Genomic DNA, 20,521 nt, shown 5'->3' on the forward strand with positions numbered 1-20,521 from the left:
AACTTAAAACTTGTGTGTTGGATCCTAATATACCATATTTAGTCTCAATTATGAAAATAAGAATGTGATGTTTATGTTATAAGAATTTTGAATCATCAAATTATAATAAGATTTATATGATGATTGTGCCCGCGCGACGCGGACAGGTACCTAGTTTGAAGTAAATTTAACTAATAATTTTGGTTATTCAATTAGGCTTGAATAACAAAATAGGAGAGTAGCTGAATAATAACATAGTGAAATCAATAAAAAGAAATATTATAAATTAAATATACTTAAACCGCCAAAAATGCTATTATTTATTAGATTAACGAAAATTTATATTAAAAAAACTAGTTATAAATTTAAACGTATAATGAATTGCAAAATGGCTTGTTAATTTCTATTTTTGATTATTTTGTGATTAATATTGTGAATTGTATGTATTTGGCGGAATCATATTTTCAAAACATGAAAACGTAAAATCTATATACTTATTTGTATAGTGAAAAGCAGATGTGAAAAGCAGATGTGTCACGCTCACAGCGAGTTTCATGGTGTTTCGTTTACGTGTCATCGCCAGAATGAGTTTCGGCTGTAAAAATATATATTTAACCCATTTAGCTATTACATGTCATTTTTTTATTGGTTCTTATATGATGATGTGTTAAAAATAACTTAAAATAAACCGCTCTAAATTATTATGGTTTAATGTTTAATTTTGCTGTCAAATCTAACTGTTTCTAAAATTTTGTAAAACCAAAATTTTAAAAAAATTCTAACAAAAAAGTAAAAAATAGAAAGGAATCTATATATCTAACTATAGAATGTCGTTAAAAAAAGGAAATTATCTCTAACTAATGGAATGCCACTTATTTGTGAACGATTCTTGGGTTCATCCCTAGGGATGAATCCTTTCATTCACCCCCTCTTAGTTTAACCAATGAAAATATGCCATGTAATAAAATTAAAAACAGCAATATATCAAAACTGCATATTTTTAAAATTCCTTTTTAATTGGACAAAACTAAACCCTAAATTGGAAATAGTGAACCCAAGCATAATATTAAACTTAAATTTTAAACATCAATTTTTTTAATTGGACATAAATAAATCCTAAATTAGAAATAGTGAACTCAAACATAATATTAAACTTAAATTTTAATCACAAAATTTTTTAATTGGACAAAAATAAATCCTAAATTAGAATAGTGAACCCAAACAGAATATTAAACTTAAATTTTAAACACCAAATTTTCTAATTGGACAAAAATAAACCCTAAATTGGAAATAGTGAACCCAAAAATAATATTAAATTTTATTTATAATTTATTTTGGATTAACATATATTTTTATATACTATTTTATCTATTTTTGAAATTTTAAACACTAATCCCTAAAACTTAAACTTTAAACCCTAAACCCTAAATTCTAATATTTCTACCCTAAACCATATTCTGTAAACTTAAAAATAAGTTAAAAATAATAATAAATACTAATCCCTAAATTTTAATTTGTAAATCTTAAAAGAAATTAGAATAAATTCTCAACCCTAAAACTCTAATCCCTTAATTCTAAACTTTAATCCATTAACTTTTAAAAAAAATATTAATATATATATATATATTTATATTTATTTATTAAAAATCTGTGTGAGTGTTTTAATTATTTGATTTTCATTTTTTATTTTTATTTAAAAATAATATTACATGCACATTCTAATTGGCTCAAATAAGAGGGTTTGAATAAAGAGATTCACCCCTAGGGGTGAACCCAAGAATTTTCCCTTATTTGTATTGTGATTTGCTTAGGTGTCAGCTCCACGGCGAGTTTCAGAATATTTTGCTTACGTGTCATTTCCAGAATGAGTTTCAGTTATAAAAAGACATTTTAATCCTTTTTTTTAATTACATGTCATTTTTTGATCGGTTCTTATCTGATGATGTGTAAATGACTTAAGACAAACCGCTCTAAATTATTGTGGTTTAATATTTCATTATATTGTCAATCAAACCGTTTCTAAAATTTTATAAAACCAAAATTTAGTAAAAATTTAACAAAAGAAAAAAATCAATAAATAGTCTAATGGAATAACAGTATTTGTGATGTCTAGATTAGAGTTTTCGACTTCAATCATATTAGTATAAATATATATGACTTCTTTCTACTTCTCTGAGTTCTCTCACACCCTTCTAAATTGTTTAACCTCTTCTTTTTTCTTCGAATAAGTTCGTACAGTAGTTAAAAAAAACTATGTCTAAAATACATAGAACAATGATCAAAATCGAATAAGTTCGTACAATACTTAAAAAAACTACGTTTAAAATACATAAAACAGTGATCAAAAGATCTTAAAACTATTTAAACTAGATTATTTGGATACTAATATGTTTTTATATATTATCTTCTACATGGTTTTCACGATCATGTCTTCAAACACTAAAATGCAAGAAAATCTAACAAATAAATATACTTAACAATAATGAATAAAAAAAATGAATCCAAACTATTATTAGATTTACAAATAATCAAATTAAAAATTATATCGGAAAAGTTCACTAATAATTAAATATCATTCAATTCGTTCGACTCTTTAGTTTTATATAATTTGTCCACGCTTCTCTTGATTTATTATGTGGAAATAGGAAGTGCTTTGATGTAACTCAGATACATTTGTTATAGTTGATTTTGAATGGATAATTCATAATTTCTATTTCATCACACTGTCTTGTTTGTTTCAATCAATAACATTTCGATCTTCAACTTTTGTGCCATCCTAATTGAGAGTTTTAGCTCTAGTCACCTAGCACAGCCCACTAAATTTTATTTGTATTTGATTGGGCTTGTTCCCAAAACCGATCTAGTTTTCCTTAAATTGGTAATTATTAGGCCTTGTCAATATAATCAGAAATGGGCTAAAGTGATCTAGTAAAAACAAAAGGTTATAAAACAAAGGCCCATACAATTATGAGGTTCTAGATTGCTAAAGAAGTTTCTGGAAAGCTTGTGTCCACATGCTTAGACAAATGGCAAGAAGAAGCTTTGAATACAATGTCTAGAACCTTCTTTTCTCTCAACTTATATCCGTTTCTCTCTCCTCCACGCTTACCTCTCAAGATCAAAATTCTCTCATAACATTTTCAGAAATTCACAAACTTTCCCCGAACCAAAGTTTCTATTTTTTTTGCTGTAGTAAAAACACAGACCTTGAAGAGACAGGATTAAAGTTTGCTTCTTCTGGCGTATGGAATTGAAATGGAGCAATTGAAAGTGGAATTTGAGGAAGAGACGGTGACGTACGGTGGTGCGACGGCGGCAGCTTCGTCGTCTGTGGGATCATCGTCGTCTCCGAGACCAATGGAAGGGCTAAACGAGACAGGGCCTCCTCCATTTCTCACGAAGACTTACGAGATGGTTGAGGATCCGGCGACGGACACGGTGGTTTCTTGGAGCAATGGCCGTAACAGCTTTATCGTTTGGGATTCTCACAAATTCTCCACCACTCTCCTCCCTCGTTACTTCAAGCACAGCAATTTCTCAAGCTTTATCCGTCAGCTCAACACTTATGTAAGTGCCTCTCTTGCTATTTCAGCATCTTAATTCTTGTTGTACTTATTTTGTTGTTTCTAATCTCGATTTTGGATTTCTTTAGATGGATTTTCTTAAAAGGTTAGTCCTCAGCTATAAAGGTTAGTTCTTTGTGCTTTTTAAAACTAATTTCAAATGGGTTTCGAAAATTTCGTTCGAAAATATTGTTAGTTTGATATGAGATTGTAGGTAAATGTTAGGGTAGCTTAGTCTCTGAGTTAAGCTATAAATTTACTAATTTGGCTTGTCACACTGCAAAATCACTGGAAATGAATTAAGCTTTTTGTAGAATTGAATAGGCTAATGTAATAAGAAAGTAGTTTGATTTAATTACTCTGTTTCTGAAGGTTATCAGTCTATTACACTGCAAAATCACAGAAAATGTAACAGAAAGCTATAGGATATAGTGGCATAATGGAATAAGCAAGGAAGTTTTGATGTAACTGAATTCTTGGGGTAACATATTTCTTTCTATTTTTATCACTAATCTGAAAAACCTGGTGTTGGGTGAATCTATTTATTTAAATTCAAATGAGGTGCTGCTCACAGCTTACCTTGAAACCTCTGTTTTTGAAAGTTAACAAATTCTTGAGAGTTATGACAATAAGGATTATGCTCTAGACCAACATCCTGATGAAAGCTTTTCTTGTATTGCAGGGATTTAGAAAGATCGATCCAGATAGATGGGAATTCGCGAACGAAGGGTTTTTAGCAGGCCAAAAGCACCTCTTGAAGAGCATCAAACGAAGGAGAAATATGGGTTTGCAGAATGTGAATCAATCAGGATCAGGATCAGGAATGTCATGTGTAGAGGTCGGGCAATACGGATTCGAAGGAGAGGTAGAGAGGCTAAAGAGGGATCATAGCGTCCTTGTGGCTGAGGTAGTTAGGTTGAGGCAGCAGCAGCACAACTCCAAGAGTCAAGTTGCAGCCATGGAGCAACGTTTGCTCACTACAGAGAAGAGACAACAGCAAATGATGACGTTCCTCGCTAAGGCCTTGAACAATCCGAACTTTGTTCAGCAGTTTGCATTGATGAGCAAAGAGAGGAAGAGTCTGTTCGGTTTGGACGGCGGGAGGAAGCGGAGGCTTACTTCTAGTCCAAGCATGGGGACTATGGAGGAGAGGATGTTGCATGATCAGGAGTTTGATAGAATGAAGGAGGATATGGAGACGTTGCTCGCTGCAGCGATCGACAATGAGTCGAGTAATTTGATGCCTACCAAGGATGAGCAGTGTTTAGAAGCTATGAATGTGATGATGGAAGATAGTAATCTAGAGGCAGAGATGGATGTGAAAGTTGAAGATTTGGTTGCTTCACCGTTGGATTGGGGCAGTGAAGATCTACACGACATTGTCGATCAAATGGGTTTTCTTGGATCAGAACCTTGAGTATACAGCTTAACTTGTTAACTGGTCTCAAGACATTTTATGGGGGTCTAAGTTGTGGTAATTGCTACCACGTTTTTTACTTGTTCAATTGTTCTATTGCTTTGTCTCAATGAATGCCTGAAGTGTTGTGTTTTTTCCTGTTCTAATGAATAAAAAGCACTGATTTGATGTTCTTCCTTCTCCAGATCTTAGAAGCAAAACATGTCTACAACGTTTGAAGCTGCATTCAACATTTTGGAGGTTGTGTATAAGACCTGAATTCAGCAACTCTTGTGCAGATTTATTTTGGGAAAAGAGACCAAGAAGCTATGCGATTGCTGCGAAGGTGTGTTTGGACACAAGTTAAATTCACATTGTCATGTTGAAGAATTTATAACTTATGTATGATGGTCTTTAGAGCAAATAAACTAGTGAAACTTAGAATACTTTATTTTGTATTTTTGTAATTGTAGCAAATAGATTTGTGAAACTTTAGAATACTCTGTTTTGTACCTCTTTTACTTGTTTGTGTGTACTATTTAGTCTTTTTACGGATGAAAATCAAACTGATGGTGATTTGCAATAACTGAAACTTAATATTGTAGATAATGTTTTTGAATCGTAGATAGCCCAATTATTGTAGTTAGAGCACGTCCAATAGGAGTTCTAAGGGGGTTGATGGTGTGAATTGATGGTGTGAATTTAGAGAAAATTGCTATTTAGAGAAAATTGTTGTATGTATAGTTTTTAAGTTTTAAATTAGAAGAATAAGATGTTTTCAAAACCAAAGAAAGATAGAATTGTTTTTACTGTTTGTCTTTCCGTAAGGGCTTTAAGGCAATTTTTTTATTTTCAAAATTGCCATTATCGAAGTAAAATAACTAAATTTTTTTGATAAAATCCGATTTGGTAAACCGATTACACAAAATTATAAATCGAAATCTAATATCATAAACCGAAGTAAAACCAAATGTATAATTTATTGACACCCTAACATTTAAATTAAAAATTAAATCTGGGATCCACATCTAGACGTAATCCATCTAGCATCTCCGACAATCCATCTCCGATTAGCCCTCCGATTGACCGTTGTGATGACGCGGAGAGTAAAAAAATTGTTAAGGTGCAACAACACCGTGCCTCCGGTGTCGAGGCGAGTGCTCCGGAGTAACTCGAAGACAGCTCCGACGGAGCAGTCGCCCATACCGCCCATGCCACCGCGACGGAGTGACCGGCTTGAACATCCCATTCACGCGAGTCGTCTCAATCCACGCCGGCGGTGTAGCTCCAAAGTACAATTCGCTCCTCTTCTTCTAGAATGGCCTGCTCAGAATTGTAAAAGTAAGTTACTTTTATGAACTTCGACATTGTCTGAACTGTACTGGCGGTTTGTAACTCAAATTAAGATTAAAACGGGGTGCCTGATTGGCCTGATTTATGTATTAGCGGTTATGAACTCTAGTACTTATGTCTATATATTGAATTAAAACGGTTGGATTACTCTTATATCATCTAGAAACAGTTACAGAAGTTTATATATCAGAGCATACGAATAGGGTAGTTTTTCCAGATCTCTGTTCTCTCTTTCGAACTCCTTCGAACTCGTTTCCCTCAAAATTTTCCCCTGGTTTGCATTTAACTGTGTATCCAGAATATTATATCTTTCCTGCATTTCGGATTTGTTGTTTTGGTTCAAACAAAGGAATGGAAGACGGAAAAGCTTCAAATACAGGCATGGAAGATGGAGAAGCTTCAAATAACCTTTCGGAAAAACTACCAAAAAGGGTCCTCGGCGATGGTTGCTACCTCGTTGGTGCTCGGTTGAACATATATTCAAAGGCCAATGTCATTGGCCTCCTTGTCGCGGCGTTAAAGATTACTGAAGATCTTGAGAAGCTACTTCATTCCCAGTTTGGGAAGTTATTCCATCTACCTGTTGCAAGATGTTGCAACAGCGCCAAACTAGTCCATGCCCTTCTATCACGACAACTTGTGACCACGAAGAAACACGAGATTTGGTTCCTCTTTGGTGGACAGCCTCTGAGATATTCGATACGGGAGTTTAAGGAAATCCCTGGATTGAATTGCAATCCCAAACCTGATAACACAGAAGAAGAAGAAGATGTCGGAAAGACAGGAATCTGGAAGGACCTGTTCGGAAGAGCGACCGCTATGAACGTGTTTGATGTGCTTGAAATGCTGAAGGACACGGATCTACCCCGATGGAAACGGCTTCCATTGGCCCTAATCGTTCTTGTCGACGGTGTTCTGTTTTGCAATAGCAAAAATCTGGCCCTCACCGAGAAATACGTTGAGATGCTGACTGACTTGGATAGGTTCATGCTGTATCCATGGGGGAGGGTATCCTTTAACAAAACAGTATCTCGTTTTCAAGCTCCGAAGGCAATGACGGATGCCGAGAAAAGGGAGAATCCTTTAACACGACTGCGTCGTCAACTTAAACAGAAAAAAACAGTGCATGCTATGGATTCCCTCTATCACTACAACTCATGGCCCTCCAATCTATACCCATGTTGGTTTCCAAAATTCCTCAACCTAATAACTTGAAGAATTTCGTTGAAGATCCCGAAGGTTGTCAAAACGTTATCACACTATTGCATCTTGGGGACATACTTGCCGTGGAATCTGACCCTCTGGTAAATTATTTATAGTATTATATTTAATACTATTTGTAGTCTTATTTTGTAGTACTTGTCTTATAAGATAAGTACTCTGTGATTTTGGTTGGTAGTTTTGCAATTGTTTTTTTTGTCTTAGTTGTCTGTGAAACAGATGGTAGTGGATGATGGTGACAATGACCAACAGAATGAATTGCGTTGGGGAGATGAGGTAGAGGATGCCGAAGTTTCAGTCATGCAGGAACTCATGGCCGAGGGGTACAAATTCACACCTTCGGATTTTGCAGTGGCACCGGCACCTATCGTGGATCTTAGTGATGCAGAGGACGAGGCTACCAATGAACAGGAACCTGAGCCATCCACCCGACCGAAGAAGAAACTGAAAACTCATTTAACTGAAAAACGTAAGATGCAGAGGAAAAGAGGCAGGGGCAAGAACTCTTCTAATCTATCGGAAGATGAAACCCCTGAAAGTGGACAGATTGAAGATCTTAAAAGATGGATAGTAAGTCAGAATGAATTGCTCCTTCGTAAGATTAAGACAGAGTTGGACAAGAGATTGGGCGTATACCAACAGGACGAAGAAGATGACGATGTACACCAGTCTAAAGAAGATGGGGAACAGGGTGACGAAGGACATAATCCAAAAAAAGGTGGTCAAAAACCGGAGGAAGATGAAGACGTAGCCGCAGATGGAGGTGAAGAAGGAGGTGATGATGGTGCACAGTCTAGCGTACGCCATGATGATGGTGTACACCCCCAAGATGGTGTTCACCAGAAAGAAAGAGATGATGAAGAAGGGACCTCTACTTACTACGGCGGGACCATTATTCTCCCAGGGACCATGTGGACTTGAAGACTCTAGAAGCTCCGACGAAGACCCCTGAACCTGAACAAGCCAATTCAGGAACAACTCGTCCACCTCCTTACTTTGTCACTCCGGATGAAGATCCACCTTCTGGCCTCAACGAGATGAGCTAATTGTTTAGTCAGCAGCTGACTCTATTAAGTTTCATAACGTGAGTGTACTGTGCTATGTTTTTTATGACTTATTCAGGTGGATGGTGGTAGAACAAATTTGGTGTCAGGCACCTTAGTAGTCTACAAACCTCAGACTGCTCACCTATTGAGCTACGCATATAAGAAAAATGAAGCGCAGACAGATGCACAGGATGCACAGGTCAGACATTAAACTTGTTCATATGATATGCATGTGTATACAGTACTCTTTAGGTATACGCTAGGTATACGATTGATATGTTATACGCTTTATTGTTACGGTGGTTTGTAGGTTGTGGCTAATGAGGAGGACTCAAATGAGGGGAAAGATTACCATACTGCGCCTGAGGATGCAAGTGATGCTTCGCAGAAGACCCCTTGTACTCCAAAACCCCCACAAGAATTTGAGGGATCGTCTGGTGTAAAGAGAAAAAGTAGAGGAACAGGAAGAGGAGGAAGAGGTAGATGAATAGGAAGAGGAGGAAGAGGTAGAGGAAAATGCGCACGCGTACGGTCGGACAAGATTCGAGATATTTACACCACAGATTCAAAGGTGAAAGCTCTATTTGTATCCAGATCGAAAGCTGCGTACAAACCACTCAAAACAGTGGAACAAGACCAGTTCAAGGCATTCCAGGAGTTATTATCGCGTGAAAGAAACATGTAAGTTATATCGTATGCAAAGCAATTTATCCTTAAACTTTCATTGTTTTCAATTACCAATTGCTCTCATTACAGCGACTTTTGCATTGTCACTGGTCATACTGTGAACAATCAATTCTTCCTACAAATTGCGAAGCCTACTGAGTGGGTTAACACGATGGTAAGTATATAGTTAGTACCTACTGAATCTTTAATTATCTGTATTATCTGTTATTTATGTTTTGTTATTCGTCAGCACATGCAAGTCATAATGACCATGCTTTGGAGACGTAGAGGTGAAATATACTTGAAAGACAGGGTAGCATTTGTAGACACCTTGTTCATATCCATCATCGGCAACTACTACAACGATTTCATATCTGGAGACAAAAATCAGTATGACTGGGGGAAAACCATTCAGGGCATTGTATTGGGAAAACCTGCAAAGTGGGCTAATCAGCGTCAGAGGCAAATGTTTCTACGGTTTGTGGACGTTGTATACGTCCCGATGAACTGGGGGTCTGAGCATTGGGTGGGCCTTGTAATTGACTTTAAAATGGGCAACATAAAGATTTTGAACTCATTCATCAGTCATAATGATGAAACGGCTGTGGAGCAGTATATGGTGCCCATGTGTCAAAGTATGCCATTTATATTGAAGCGTTATTTGGATAGCAAATTAACGGAAGGCCTACGCACCACCTCTTACACATGGAGTCATTTGGAGGGCATATATCAGAACAAGAGATCCGGTGATTGTGGCCCATGTGCGGCCAAATTCTTAGAGATGCATGCTGCAGGGCTTGGAGTGGAGGATATGGGTTTGATAACGGATGATGACGTTGACAGGTTAAGGGAGAAATACGCCATGGACTCATACGAAGAGTTTGTTGGGAATCCGGCTGTTGCCAACGCTTAGGACGAATGGTGAAGTTTAATGTTGAACTTGACAATTTATGAAAGGTGTATTTGTTGGATTATGTGTTTGATAATGTTTAGGATGTGGGTTTATTTGATAATTTATATGCTTATAATTTAGTTTACTTTACTATCTGTAAATTGGTGTGTCAATTCGTAGTTCCAGGAATAATTTGGTATCCGTACACCAATATGCGTTTTGTTGTACATCAAATGCATCAAATGGGTGTACATCAAGAAAAATTTGTTTATACTTTACTTTATTTTAGTATTTATTAATTGGTGTGTGAATACGTTGTTCCCGTCTTAATTTGTATCTGTACACCAATATCCATTTAGGTGTACATCAAATGGGTGTACAACAAGAAATTTTTTGGTTTAGCCACCAATTTTACAAACTCATTTACAATCTTAACGGTAACCGCATTTAATGTATACGCTCAGTTAGTGAGATTTTTTAATAATTATATGTATGCAACATAAACAACCGTTATCCTCACAAATCCTAAACCGCAGTTATTTCATCTCCATAAACAACCGTTTTCTTCACAAATCAACCTCACAAATTAACTATGGCACCAAAGAGAGGGCGACGTGATGCAGATATCCGTGATTGTCAATCCCCTCTGATGGCGCTACCCAACGATCTATTGGAGAAGGTTCTCGCATACAGTTGCAACTCCGTCCAATAAATTTTCACACTAAAGCAAGTTTGCAAACGGTTCCAGGCCTGCACTTTAACGAAAAAGTTTCTAGCATCGGTTGATCCCGTGGAATTGGAGATGTCTATTCCCGAAGATTTCGATATGCCTTTTATCGCAAGTTGGGAATTTCCCAACTTGTTGAGGAGGATGTATGACGCACGCAATCCGGGTTTGCTGTTCATGAGGGGGATGCAAGACTACTTCTGCCGTGGAGAAAAATGTGGCATAAAACTCATCAAGGAATCTGCAGATATGGGATATGAAACAGGTATTTACATGTATGGCATGTACATAAAAGCAGTGGTCGAAGACCCTGTGGGTTTAGAGTATCTTTTAAAACTAGGCAGCAAGGCAATGAGGAGAATAATTCGGAAAATTATTGATGGAGGTGAGCGTGGTTATGTCAATAATTTGCCTGAAGAATTCTCGAAGAGGAGATTTGAAATTAATGCTCAGTTTGCCACACTTTGGTCTTGTCGCTGTGGTGTTGCCAATGCTCAACTTGATTGGCATGACGAATTGTTAGAAGGGGCCAAGCATGTGCACGTCGTGTTTCTGGGCACAAGAAACGCAAAAGTTCTTCGTATTTGTTTGGTATGCAGTGAGGTCTGGGCCGTCAATGGAAAAATGGTGACTAATTGGTGAAACTCAACCAGTTTCGCTGTGTACACCTCGGTGTGTACACCTGCGTTGTGTACACCTCGGCGTTGCTGTTATTTCAGAATTCATCGAATTGATTAGCATCCACGAATATATTTTTTTAGTTTATGTAATCGAGTAGATTCCATATTTCGTACTTTATGATTTAATCTTTTGTTTAGGATCTGTACACGTACTTATTTACGCCTTCTATGTATGTAGGTGTACTTTGTTTTGGTTTCTATCTATATATACTTTAATTGTGTTGACTTTAATTAATTTCGGTGGGTGGTTGTGGCAGTTTTTCGAGAAGCATTATCTCTTATATCTTTAAAGTCTCAGTTTACCTCTCTCTGTACGCCTAATAACTAGAAAATAAAGAACACCTCAATCTGGACTCAATATGTACACCTAAATTTGTACACCTAAATTTGTACTCAATAAAGCCATTTTTGAGTATACAAACGACATTATCTCTTTTGTGGGAATTTTCGGAGAAGATTTGGTATACAAACGACATTATCTATTTAAAGTCTCACCTTACCTATTCTGTACGCATATTTAAAAACTAATCATGATTTCGTCTATGTGGACTCAATCTGTACTCTATATCTCGGTTAACGTGATGTTGAGAAAATTTTTGTAATGATGACAAGAAATATAGTTTCCAAAATATAAAAAGGTATGTGTTGTTATTGAAATTTCGATTTAATCATAAATAATAATAATATTGTGGCAGAAATCATAAATGTATTGTGGTATATCATAAATTAAATTAAATCATTAATCATAAAAGTTTAATGGTGAAATTTGCTTGGATTTGGTTATTCTCTGTATTTATTGTGGTAATTTAATTTTGCCGGTAAACGAAAAGACACATTTTCGTCTCTTTTCAACGTCTCTCTTCAAAGACAGCTATTCGGCTCTATTAAAACCGCACTACCTCTTTAAATTCAATCCCTTCACCGTAACATCCTACTTAGAACCATCATAACTTCCTCTTTCATTCCATTTTCAATCCATTCTCCTCTTCCTCAATCCATTTTCTTATCTTTTCTCTTTTCATCGAAATAAACGATGGTTCCAAGGAGAAACAGAGGTGGTGATGGTGATTTTTCCCATCTTCTCTCACTCCCTGATGAATTGCTGGAAACAATTATGGCCGCTACAAACCCATCTATAAGGGAAATAGCCCGCCTCCGTGCTGTATGTTCTCGTTTCAACCGTATCGGCACAAGCAGGGGTTTCTATCGAGCGATTGATCCCGCCTAAATCACGCATGAACAAGCGGCGGTTCCACATTACCCAACGATGATGAGGAGATTCTATGACGCGGGTAATTCAGGGGTTATTTTCCAGAGGGGGATGCAAGCCTACTTTTTGTTCCTCGATGGTGAAGGCGTGGAATTGATAAGGGATGCTGCGGAGAGAGGCTACGACCGAGCCATTTTTGTGTACGGGATGTGGCTCAGAGCAGTGCCGGAAGACTTCGTCCGTGCAGAGGAGTACTTGGGCAGGCTCACAGTGCAAAATCGGAGGAGGATGAGCCGGTTGTTGCTGGCCGACGTTCCACACGGATGGAATTTCGATTTGCCAGTCGATTTCACTGAGAAAGCGGCTGCCTTTCATCTGAGATTCCTGGCGCTGTACACCTGTCAGTGCGGGGTTATCAATTACTGGCTCCAGTGGTTTGCAGAAGATTTTAAGCAGCCAAAGTGCACAACCTGTTTCTGGGCCCAAGAGACCCAAAGGTTCTTCCGCTTCATTAGGAACGTCGTTCCAAGCTGGCCGTTGATGCTCGATTGGTGAAAGCCGTAATCTTAGTATTTTGCTGCATTCGTGTCTCTTTAATTATTTATGTTGTCTTAGTATTCCGAACTACAACGGATGTTTTTCAAATTGCATGTCTACTTTCGTTTTTTAGTTGCAACTCTTACTTTTGTATAAACATAATCTATCTTAGTAGGTTATTTTATGATATTTATGATACTTATGTTCGTAAATGTAGTAATTAATCATAAAGGTGTTTGAAATTTTTTTAAATATGGAGAATTTAGCCTTTCCCAAAATCGAAATGAAAGTGGCTACATATCATTTCATCTAGGACAGTAATTAATTATGTACACCTATTCTCTGTAATTATTTATGTACACCTATTACCGTATACCTATAGACATATAGACGTACACCTATTTACGTATACCTATAGACGTACACCGACTTATGTATACCTATTACCGTATACCTATAGATGTACACCTACTTACGTATACGGGATCAGAAATAGATTGGAAACATAAAGCTGTTTGAAAATAAAATAACATTACACATTTTTAAAGAACGATGAATACCTACACCTATTTTAACGTAAACTTACACCTATATACATCCACCAACATTGGTATACGGGATCGTATACCTTTTTAGACATAAGGCTGTTAGACATAAGGCTGTTTTTAAACTTCATATTTATTTTTGAAATAACCACAACAATGGGAAAATATATTGAAATATTAAAATTTTAAAAACAATCGACAAGCAACCATATCACATCGATACTAAAGCATGTATGTTATGCGTTGTGCCGAACATCTAAGATAACATTTTTCACATTTAACAATATAATGCAAATTCTCGTGATACACTCCGCACGGCGCTTCGGTTTCTTCATGAATGAGACTAGGGTACCTGAACTTTTTCTTGTATGTATGTTTATTACGTGGGCAAAATGACCAGAATAAGGATACTATATCTTCTGCGACTTCACGAAGTTCACGAGAATGATGAGGATAGTGGTACCTGAAAACCATCTTTAGAAGTTTTTTCCCTCTGTTAGGGCGACCCACGCACATTTGCAAAATGGCACAGCTGTAAGTGGCATAGACGTCTGATGGAACGAGCTTATTTAGCATCCTGATGGCGGTATAGATCTTCTCCTCTGTTGACACGAACCTTATAGCTTCGACCAATATGGCCCGTGGATTTCTCGACGCTAAGCAGCGCAGGAATAAAGGTCGATATACTCCACCAGGGTATATCCGAGATGGTGTGTCATGCAATGTCCATAGGTATGCCGATCTGAGTACTTCCACGCTAAACGCAATGTCTCTACCACGGGTCCCTGCCAGAATAATCGGTCCAAGGTAGATGCAGTCAGACTCAGCAACTTTCTTGACAATGATTTCGAAAACATGATCTGGTAAATCTGGTAAATCTGGCATTTTTTGGGAAGGTTATAGGGTTTGTGTAGGGTGAACTTTCTTCGCAATATTATGAAACTATATATTGAATTCGATGGGTAGTTCTTGTTGAGAAATAGTTAATAGTAAGACAATTAGTAGTTGCAGGGTTTAGTGTGTAGATGAACAGAAGTAATATTACAATAAGTTTGTGAAGTGATGTTTACCAACTACAGAAATTAAACTACTAGTTACATTGTTACAACTAGTTACGTAAACAAATATAACATAGTTCATGCATTTCCAAGTTTAAATATAGGGAAACATAGTGTACGCAAGAAACAAAACCGAAAAACAAAGCGAGATCCCCACAAAAAAAGCAACAAGAGACACACAAAAACCAATGTGGCTCGCTCTTTCCTAAACACAACAAAAGACACACAAAAGCCACACCCGGTCAACCCAATGGTTCTTTGCATTTTGCCCGGTTATGGCCGGGATTTCCACATCTCGAGCATTTGTTTGGCTTCTTTTTTTTTCGCAACCTGCAACAGCGTATATCAGTAATCAGTAATCAGTATAACTGGGGAAAAATAATTGTTTAGTGTACACTAACCTGAGGATACTCTCCTGCTGAAAGTTTTCTCTTCGTCGTAGGCCTTCCTGATTGACGTTTTGACTTAGGTGGCATAATATTCAGGTCACGCACCTCTGCTGGGATACGAATGTCGTCAGGGTCGGGCACTGGTAGGATTTTGCCACAAACTGTTGCACTCCAAATTGATTTCTTAAGAATTGAATCAACTAAACTGCTGTACTCCACTTGCTGAAGCCTAGCCGCGGCCATTGCATGTCGGCAAGGGTATTTCAATGTCTGAAACTCTAGACATGAGCATGTTTTTTTAGGAGATCAACAAGCCGCCGTACACCGAACTCAGAACTCACTTCAACCTCCCACAAAGAAATGCCTTGAACCGATAGTGCAGCAGATTTTTCAAGCTGAAGGTTCATTAACTTGTCAACTTCTTCTGGAATGTCACCATCCATCTTTTGAATTTTCTCTCTTCTGCATTCAAGCCACCTACTTAACATTTGCCTGATAAATTCTAGCATTGCAACGATTGGACTGTCTCTTGCAGCGAATAGTGCATTGTTCAGAGACTCCGCAATATTACTGGAGGTCATATTATACCTCTGACCAGAAAAGTGTGATCTAGTCCACAGCGCAAGAGAGATTTTTTCCATGTACTCCCAACAACGATAATCAACATCCTTCAGCCTTGCGTATAGTTTCTTGAAATTAGAAACTGTGAACGCTTCTCCAGCCTTTCCGACCAACCCTTTCTGACCGGAACCTTTGTATTTACCGTGAACATTTCTCTGGATATGGACAAGACATGCACTGTGGTGTGACTGTGGATACCATTTCTTTTTAGCTTTGGCAATTCCACCGTGCCTATCCGAGATAATAGTAAGATCAGAGGAATCTGGAATAATGTCTACCAACTTCTCAAAGAACCACCTCCATGTCTGGTCAGACTCTGCATCAATAACGGCGAACGCTATTGGAAAAACCTGGTAATTAGAATCTTGTCCACTGGCCGTTAATAGACAACCCTTATACTTACCAGTCAGGTGAGTCCCATCAACAACAACTACTTGTTTCAAATGTTTCCATCCAGATATACACGCAGCCAATGCCATAAATACGGACTTAAACCTGGTCATACATTTTCCATCTTTTTCATCTCTTTCGGTTGACAAATGCGTTATGGTGCCGGGGTTAGCATACTTGAGCACATGGAGGTAAATCGGTAATAATTTGAAAGAAGTCTCCTCTGTTCCGTGAGCAGAGTATATAGCCAGCTCCTTAGCTTTCCATCATTTCCAGTACGAGGCTGTAATATTATATTCGGAGAGAACAATCGCAGGTAGCTCACTCGGACGTGGACCAACTATTGCATTCTCATACTTAGACTTCAGCAGAGCCGCCATGACTTTAGAAGTAGCATGCTTAGAAAATTTATTTCTTGTATCCGGGTGGCATGTATGCTTCAAGCACGTCTTCCTCACCTCATACAACGCAGACTCGCCAACTTGACACCCCAACACCCTCCAATCACATATCTTTGCTGGACATTCGGCGACTGTGTACTTCTTCGCATGCTTTTTGAATTCGAACGTCACTACATTCTTCAGCGCATTGATGGCCAACGTGATTTTAAAGTGTTCCTTGTTCCTGAACTTTTTCCCAACCCATATCTCTCCATCTTTATTTGACAAATCAAGTTCATCGAAATCCCCTCCCATATCATCAGAGACTGGTGCCACATCCGGAAATCCATATAGTTCTGTACGTTTAATCGCTTTCTTCAGCTCTGCACCGCCATTCTGACGCCCCCAACCGACATCACATGTCGGAGTCTGCACAAAATCATCATCATCTACATGGGGAGCCAGAACCTTCTCACATACAGTCCTCTTTCTTCTAGGAAAATGAATATGACTCTCCGTTAAGACAATGTAGTCCATATGGTTTGAATCACTCGGCTCACTTTCGCGACTACTTCCATAACCCCCTGAACTACCAGAGTTATCCTTAGCCTCATCAAATCTAGGTTTAGAATGGAAACCCTTACCATCTGCAAGTACGTAATCATTCCACCAGTCAAAATCATAATCCGGATCATAATCATCATCAGAGCTGTATGCGTCATCGTCAACATCATCAGCTTCCTTCTCTTCTGAATCTCTCGCCTCGTCTGATTCCTGGGACATTTTTAATTCCAACTCAGGGTGGTCAACAGAGACAGCGTGACTTGGAACATCAGGTTTTACATTAACGGAGGTGTTAGTGCTGACCTTAGCCTCTACTTTCTCTGATTCCTGGGACATTTTTAATCCCAATGGAGGATGGATTACAGAGACATCTTCAGGTTGTACACCTTTGGAGGTGTTCATTGCGGCCTCTGCCTCTACTTTCTCGGCATGTGCTATCAGCAAACAATCATCGATATCTTCATCATCTGCTTCATCATCGGGTTGACTAGACTCTGCCGAAGAAGAAGCTACGAAGTTTGTTGGCCCTAAGGACTTTCACCGTTCCCTAGCAATTTGAACTTCAAGACTTTCCTTCCGTTTCAATCTCACCATTTAACCATTTACTGACTCCTTGAATGTGACAAATAAATTCACAGACTTGCCAGACTTATGCAGCGAAAGGAAGAATTTGTACTCTCGAGGAGTAACTATCACACATGGACAACTCCCATCACCATTAATCTCAGCTAGAACATCATCAAACCAGTAGGAAATCTCCACCGAAACAACTCTCGGGTCTAATCCGAACTCATGCGCAATCAGATTTCTCAAATCATCTGGTCCGGACACATCTTTGCAATTTATGCACCTTCCACGACGAGATATGTCCATTTTGAAATCCCAATCTCCTGTATAGTACCTTATCCACGTTTTCGCCATAACAAGAATGAACGCATCCACTGCAAATCGCGAACACCATATCTAAAAAACTACCGGCAAATAGCAAACACTAGAACAAAAAAATTCGAAAATAACAATGACAAAGCTATGGGTGTACAATAATAGGATTAAGTAACTAACCGTGGTTGTTGTCCTCTTGATCATCGCATAATTTCCCCTTCAATTTCAACATCTTCTGGAAAGAGAAACTAGGGTTTCTAATTTGGTTAGGGTACTTTGTTTCTTATTTTAACCAATTTATCTCCATTATCTCTAATTAACCACAATTTTTCCCGCCAAAAATAAAAAGAGAATGGGAAGGGTAGTTTTGCGTCTAATGAGTTGGGTAGTTTCCGGCCCATAACCGAGGCCCAGTAAGGTGGTTTTTGGAAATTTCATTCTGAAATTCGAAATCAGGCCCAAAAAACGACCCAATCACGCGCGTGAGTGCTCTCTTCCCGGTTGTTACGCGCGCAGGCAGAGACTACGCCTAGGACCCACGATATTTTCTGCCTCTGTCTCTCTCTAAGGGACAGACTTCTTTGTCTCTCTCTCAGAAAGAAGGGTAAGTTTGGCATTATGAAAGTATGTTCCTACCCTAACTAATTAAAACATAAAACTACCTTTTTCTCAAATAAAAACTTTAAAACGTCTTTATTTTCAAAGCAACCCGTGAATTTATAGGCAATTTAAATTAAAAAAAAATATAAAGCTAATACGGAAGACTCGGTTTGTCCAAACGACTTTGAAAAGCTCAACTTTTATCCAACTGGCATAATGTGATTGGAAATAATTTTGAGGGAGAAAAAAAATTATTATAATATTTTGATGAACTTCTAAGAAGAGTTTACTTACTAGACGTGCTCTTAGTTTGCCTGAGTGAATCTTGAAGGTAACATAATGGTTTTATATAAATAGAATAGTTTTATCATTGTACACACAACTGAACATTATTTTCTTCTTTACGAAATTTTTAAAATTTTTTACACAATCTAATTGAAAAAATTTATAGAAATTGTTTTAAGATGAAGCAGAAAATGAAGAAGAATACGGCCATTTCTCTCCTTGTAAACATTATATAATGTTCATTGGAAAGCTAGTCGGATCACAATAGCGTGCACCTTATCGCAAGCATGTGTCGGAAAATGATTGATTGTGTCTATCCAAAGCGGTGTTAAGGGAGAACCCAAGATAGTACCACTAATGTGAAGGAATGGTTTGAAATTAGTTTTTGACATAGATTATGTTGCATGTTCGATTATGTTTCCCAGCAAAATTCCAGCTTGCTCTTTCTGTAAAATGATTGAAACGTCGGATAAATCTTCGTTAGCACTACAAAATAGTTTATTTAGGACGCGTGGGCGAGTTTTCTCTCAACCTTTCTACAGTAGTCGCGAGCGTCGTTCTTTGTTTTGGGAGCCTTCTCCGGCAACCGGTGCTCTTCGCCGGCGTCGTGAGAGGGCTCCTCGTGCTCTTTCTGTTTTGCTCTTATCTGTAGATTTGGTGGCTTTGACGATGTTTCGGTTCAGATCTATTCTCCGGCGGCGATGGGCGTGGAAAACTGGTGAGGGAGGTGCTGCGGAAGCTTGGGGTGCTCGGAGCAGTGGTCGTTACTGGGTTTATCTCTGTTTGAGGACGGCGGATGATACAGGAATTTAGAATGGAGAGAAGAGGACACATGGATGGTTCAGATTAAAAGAAGATGGACGGTGGAGATGAGAGGAGAAGAATGAAACCGTGAAGCTATAAAGAAGAGTGAAGAGGAATTGTAAAAGATAACCAGAAAAATTGTTATTGAGATTTTATCTCCTTCTTCATCTCTTTTCTCTGTAATGGAACAATTTGCTCATCATAGCTGAAGAATCTATTCTACTTTCTGGATTCTTTTGCGGTTGGGAACGAGATCCGTGTTTTATGAACATTGATTCTCTTATTCTATTAGGAACCACGTTTTTCTACATCAAAGGTATCAGAGCTTCGTCGATTATCGGTCATGGCGGAGCAGAGATCGCAGACGCTACTCACAGAAGATCCAATTGCTGAATTGAAGCAGCTGCAAGCAGTGGATGGTATTGAGAATTATCATCGCCACTTTGAATTAATCTGTAGTCGTGAATTTATCTGAAAATTGTTTGGTTGAAGCGTATTTGGCTGGTCTAAGATCTGATACTCAGTTCCATGTTCGACTGTTTCGTCCACAAACAATCCAACAATGTTTACTGGTGGGGCGATTGTATGAGAGGGTACATCCTCTGAAGCAAAGTCTGAAAGATGATCATACGCAGCAACCTGAAGATAGTGATAGCGCACACAACTCCGTTTTGCAGGTTCCAGATTCCATTTCTCAGGTAATCTCTGTCATGGAACATAACAACAGCTTTTG

General features: G+C 38.0%; 3 protein-coding genes across 4 annotated transcripts; 2 read left to right on the top strand and 1 right to left on the bottom strand.

Moving 5' to 3' along the window:
• Positions 1-3,092: 3,092 nt before the first annotated feature.
• LOC18025740 (heat stress transcription factor A-2) lies at positions 3,093-5,494 on the top strand. Of its 2 annotated transcripts, XR_002900869.1 has the most exons (3): positions 3,093-3,546; positions 4,225-5,016; positions 5,145-5,494. XR_002900869.1 is itself a non-coding variant. In XM_006408795.2 (2 exons), exons 1-2 carry the CDS (start codon positions 3,235-3,237, stop codon positions 4,957-4,959), a joined length of 1,047 nt encoding a protein of 348 aa, XP_006408858.1. In that variant the 5' UTR covers positions 3,093-3,234; the 3' UTR covers positions 4,960-5,486. The 2 variants fall into 2 exon arrangements, 1 of the variants encoding a protein (XP_006408858.1); XM_006408795.2 differs by having other exon boundaries at positions 4,225-5,486.
• A 1,148-nt stretch (positions 5,495-6,642) lies between these two features.
• LOC18025741 lies at positions 6,643-10,137 on the top strand. The gene is made up of 8 exons (XM_024160178.1): positions 6,643-7,299; positions 7,509-7,595; positions 7,732-8,328; positions 8,635-8,757; positions 8,869-9,037; positions 9,122-9,239; positions 9,315-9,399; positions 9,475-10,137. The coding sequence occupies exons 1-8, from the start codon at positions 6,643-6,645 to the stop codon at positions 10,135-10,137; spliced, it is 2,499 nt and encodes an 832-aa protein (XP_024015946.1).
• Positions 10,138-15,540: 5,403 nt separating this feature from the next.
• On the bottom strand, positions 15,541-16,362 carry LOC112089198. The gene has a single exon (XM_024160179.1). It carries the CDS (start codon positions 16,360-16,362, stop codon positions 15,541-15,543), a length of 822 nt encoding a protein of 273 aa, XP_024015947.1.
• Between the last annotated feature and the right edge of the window lie 4,159 nt (positions 16,363-20,521).

This window comes from Eutrema salsugineum, unplaced genomic scaffold, assembly GCF_000478725.1.
Source record: "Eutrema salsugineum unplaced genomic scaffold, Eutsalg1_0 scaffold_12, whole genome shotgun sequence".
Classification (NCBI taxonomy): domain Eukaryota; kingdom Viridiplantae; phylum Streptophyta; class Magnoliopsida; order Brassicales; family Brassicaceae; genus Eutrema; species Eutrema salsugineum.

Coding starts and splice junctions, on each gene's coding strand:
- LOC18025740 (XM_006408795.2), top strand. CDS start 3,235: ATGGAGCAATTGAAAGTGGAATTTGAGGAAGAGACGGTGACGTACGGT. Junction 3,547..4,224: donor TCCGTCAGCTCAACACTTAT/GTAAGTGCCTCT, acceptor CTTGTATTGCAG/GGATTTAGAAAGATCGATCC.
- LOC18025741 (XM_024160178.1), top strand. CDS start 6,643: ATGGAAGACGGAAAAGCTTCAAATACAGGCATGGAAGATGGAGAAGCT. Junction 7,300..7,508: donor TGCTGTATCCATGGGGGAGG/GTATCCTTTAAC, acceptor AATAACTTGAAG/AATTTCGTTGAAGATCCCGA. Junction 8,758..8,868: donor CAGATGCACAGGATGCACAG/GTCAGACATTAA, acceptor GGTGGTTTGTAG/GTTGTGGCTAATGAGGAGGA.
- LOC112089198 (XM_024160179.1), bottom strand. CDS start 16,362: ATGGCATTGGCTGCGTGTATATCTGGATGGAAACATTTGAAACAAGTA.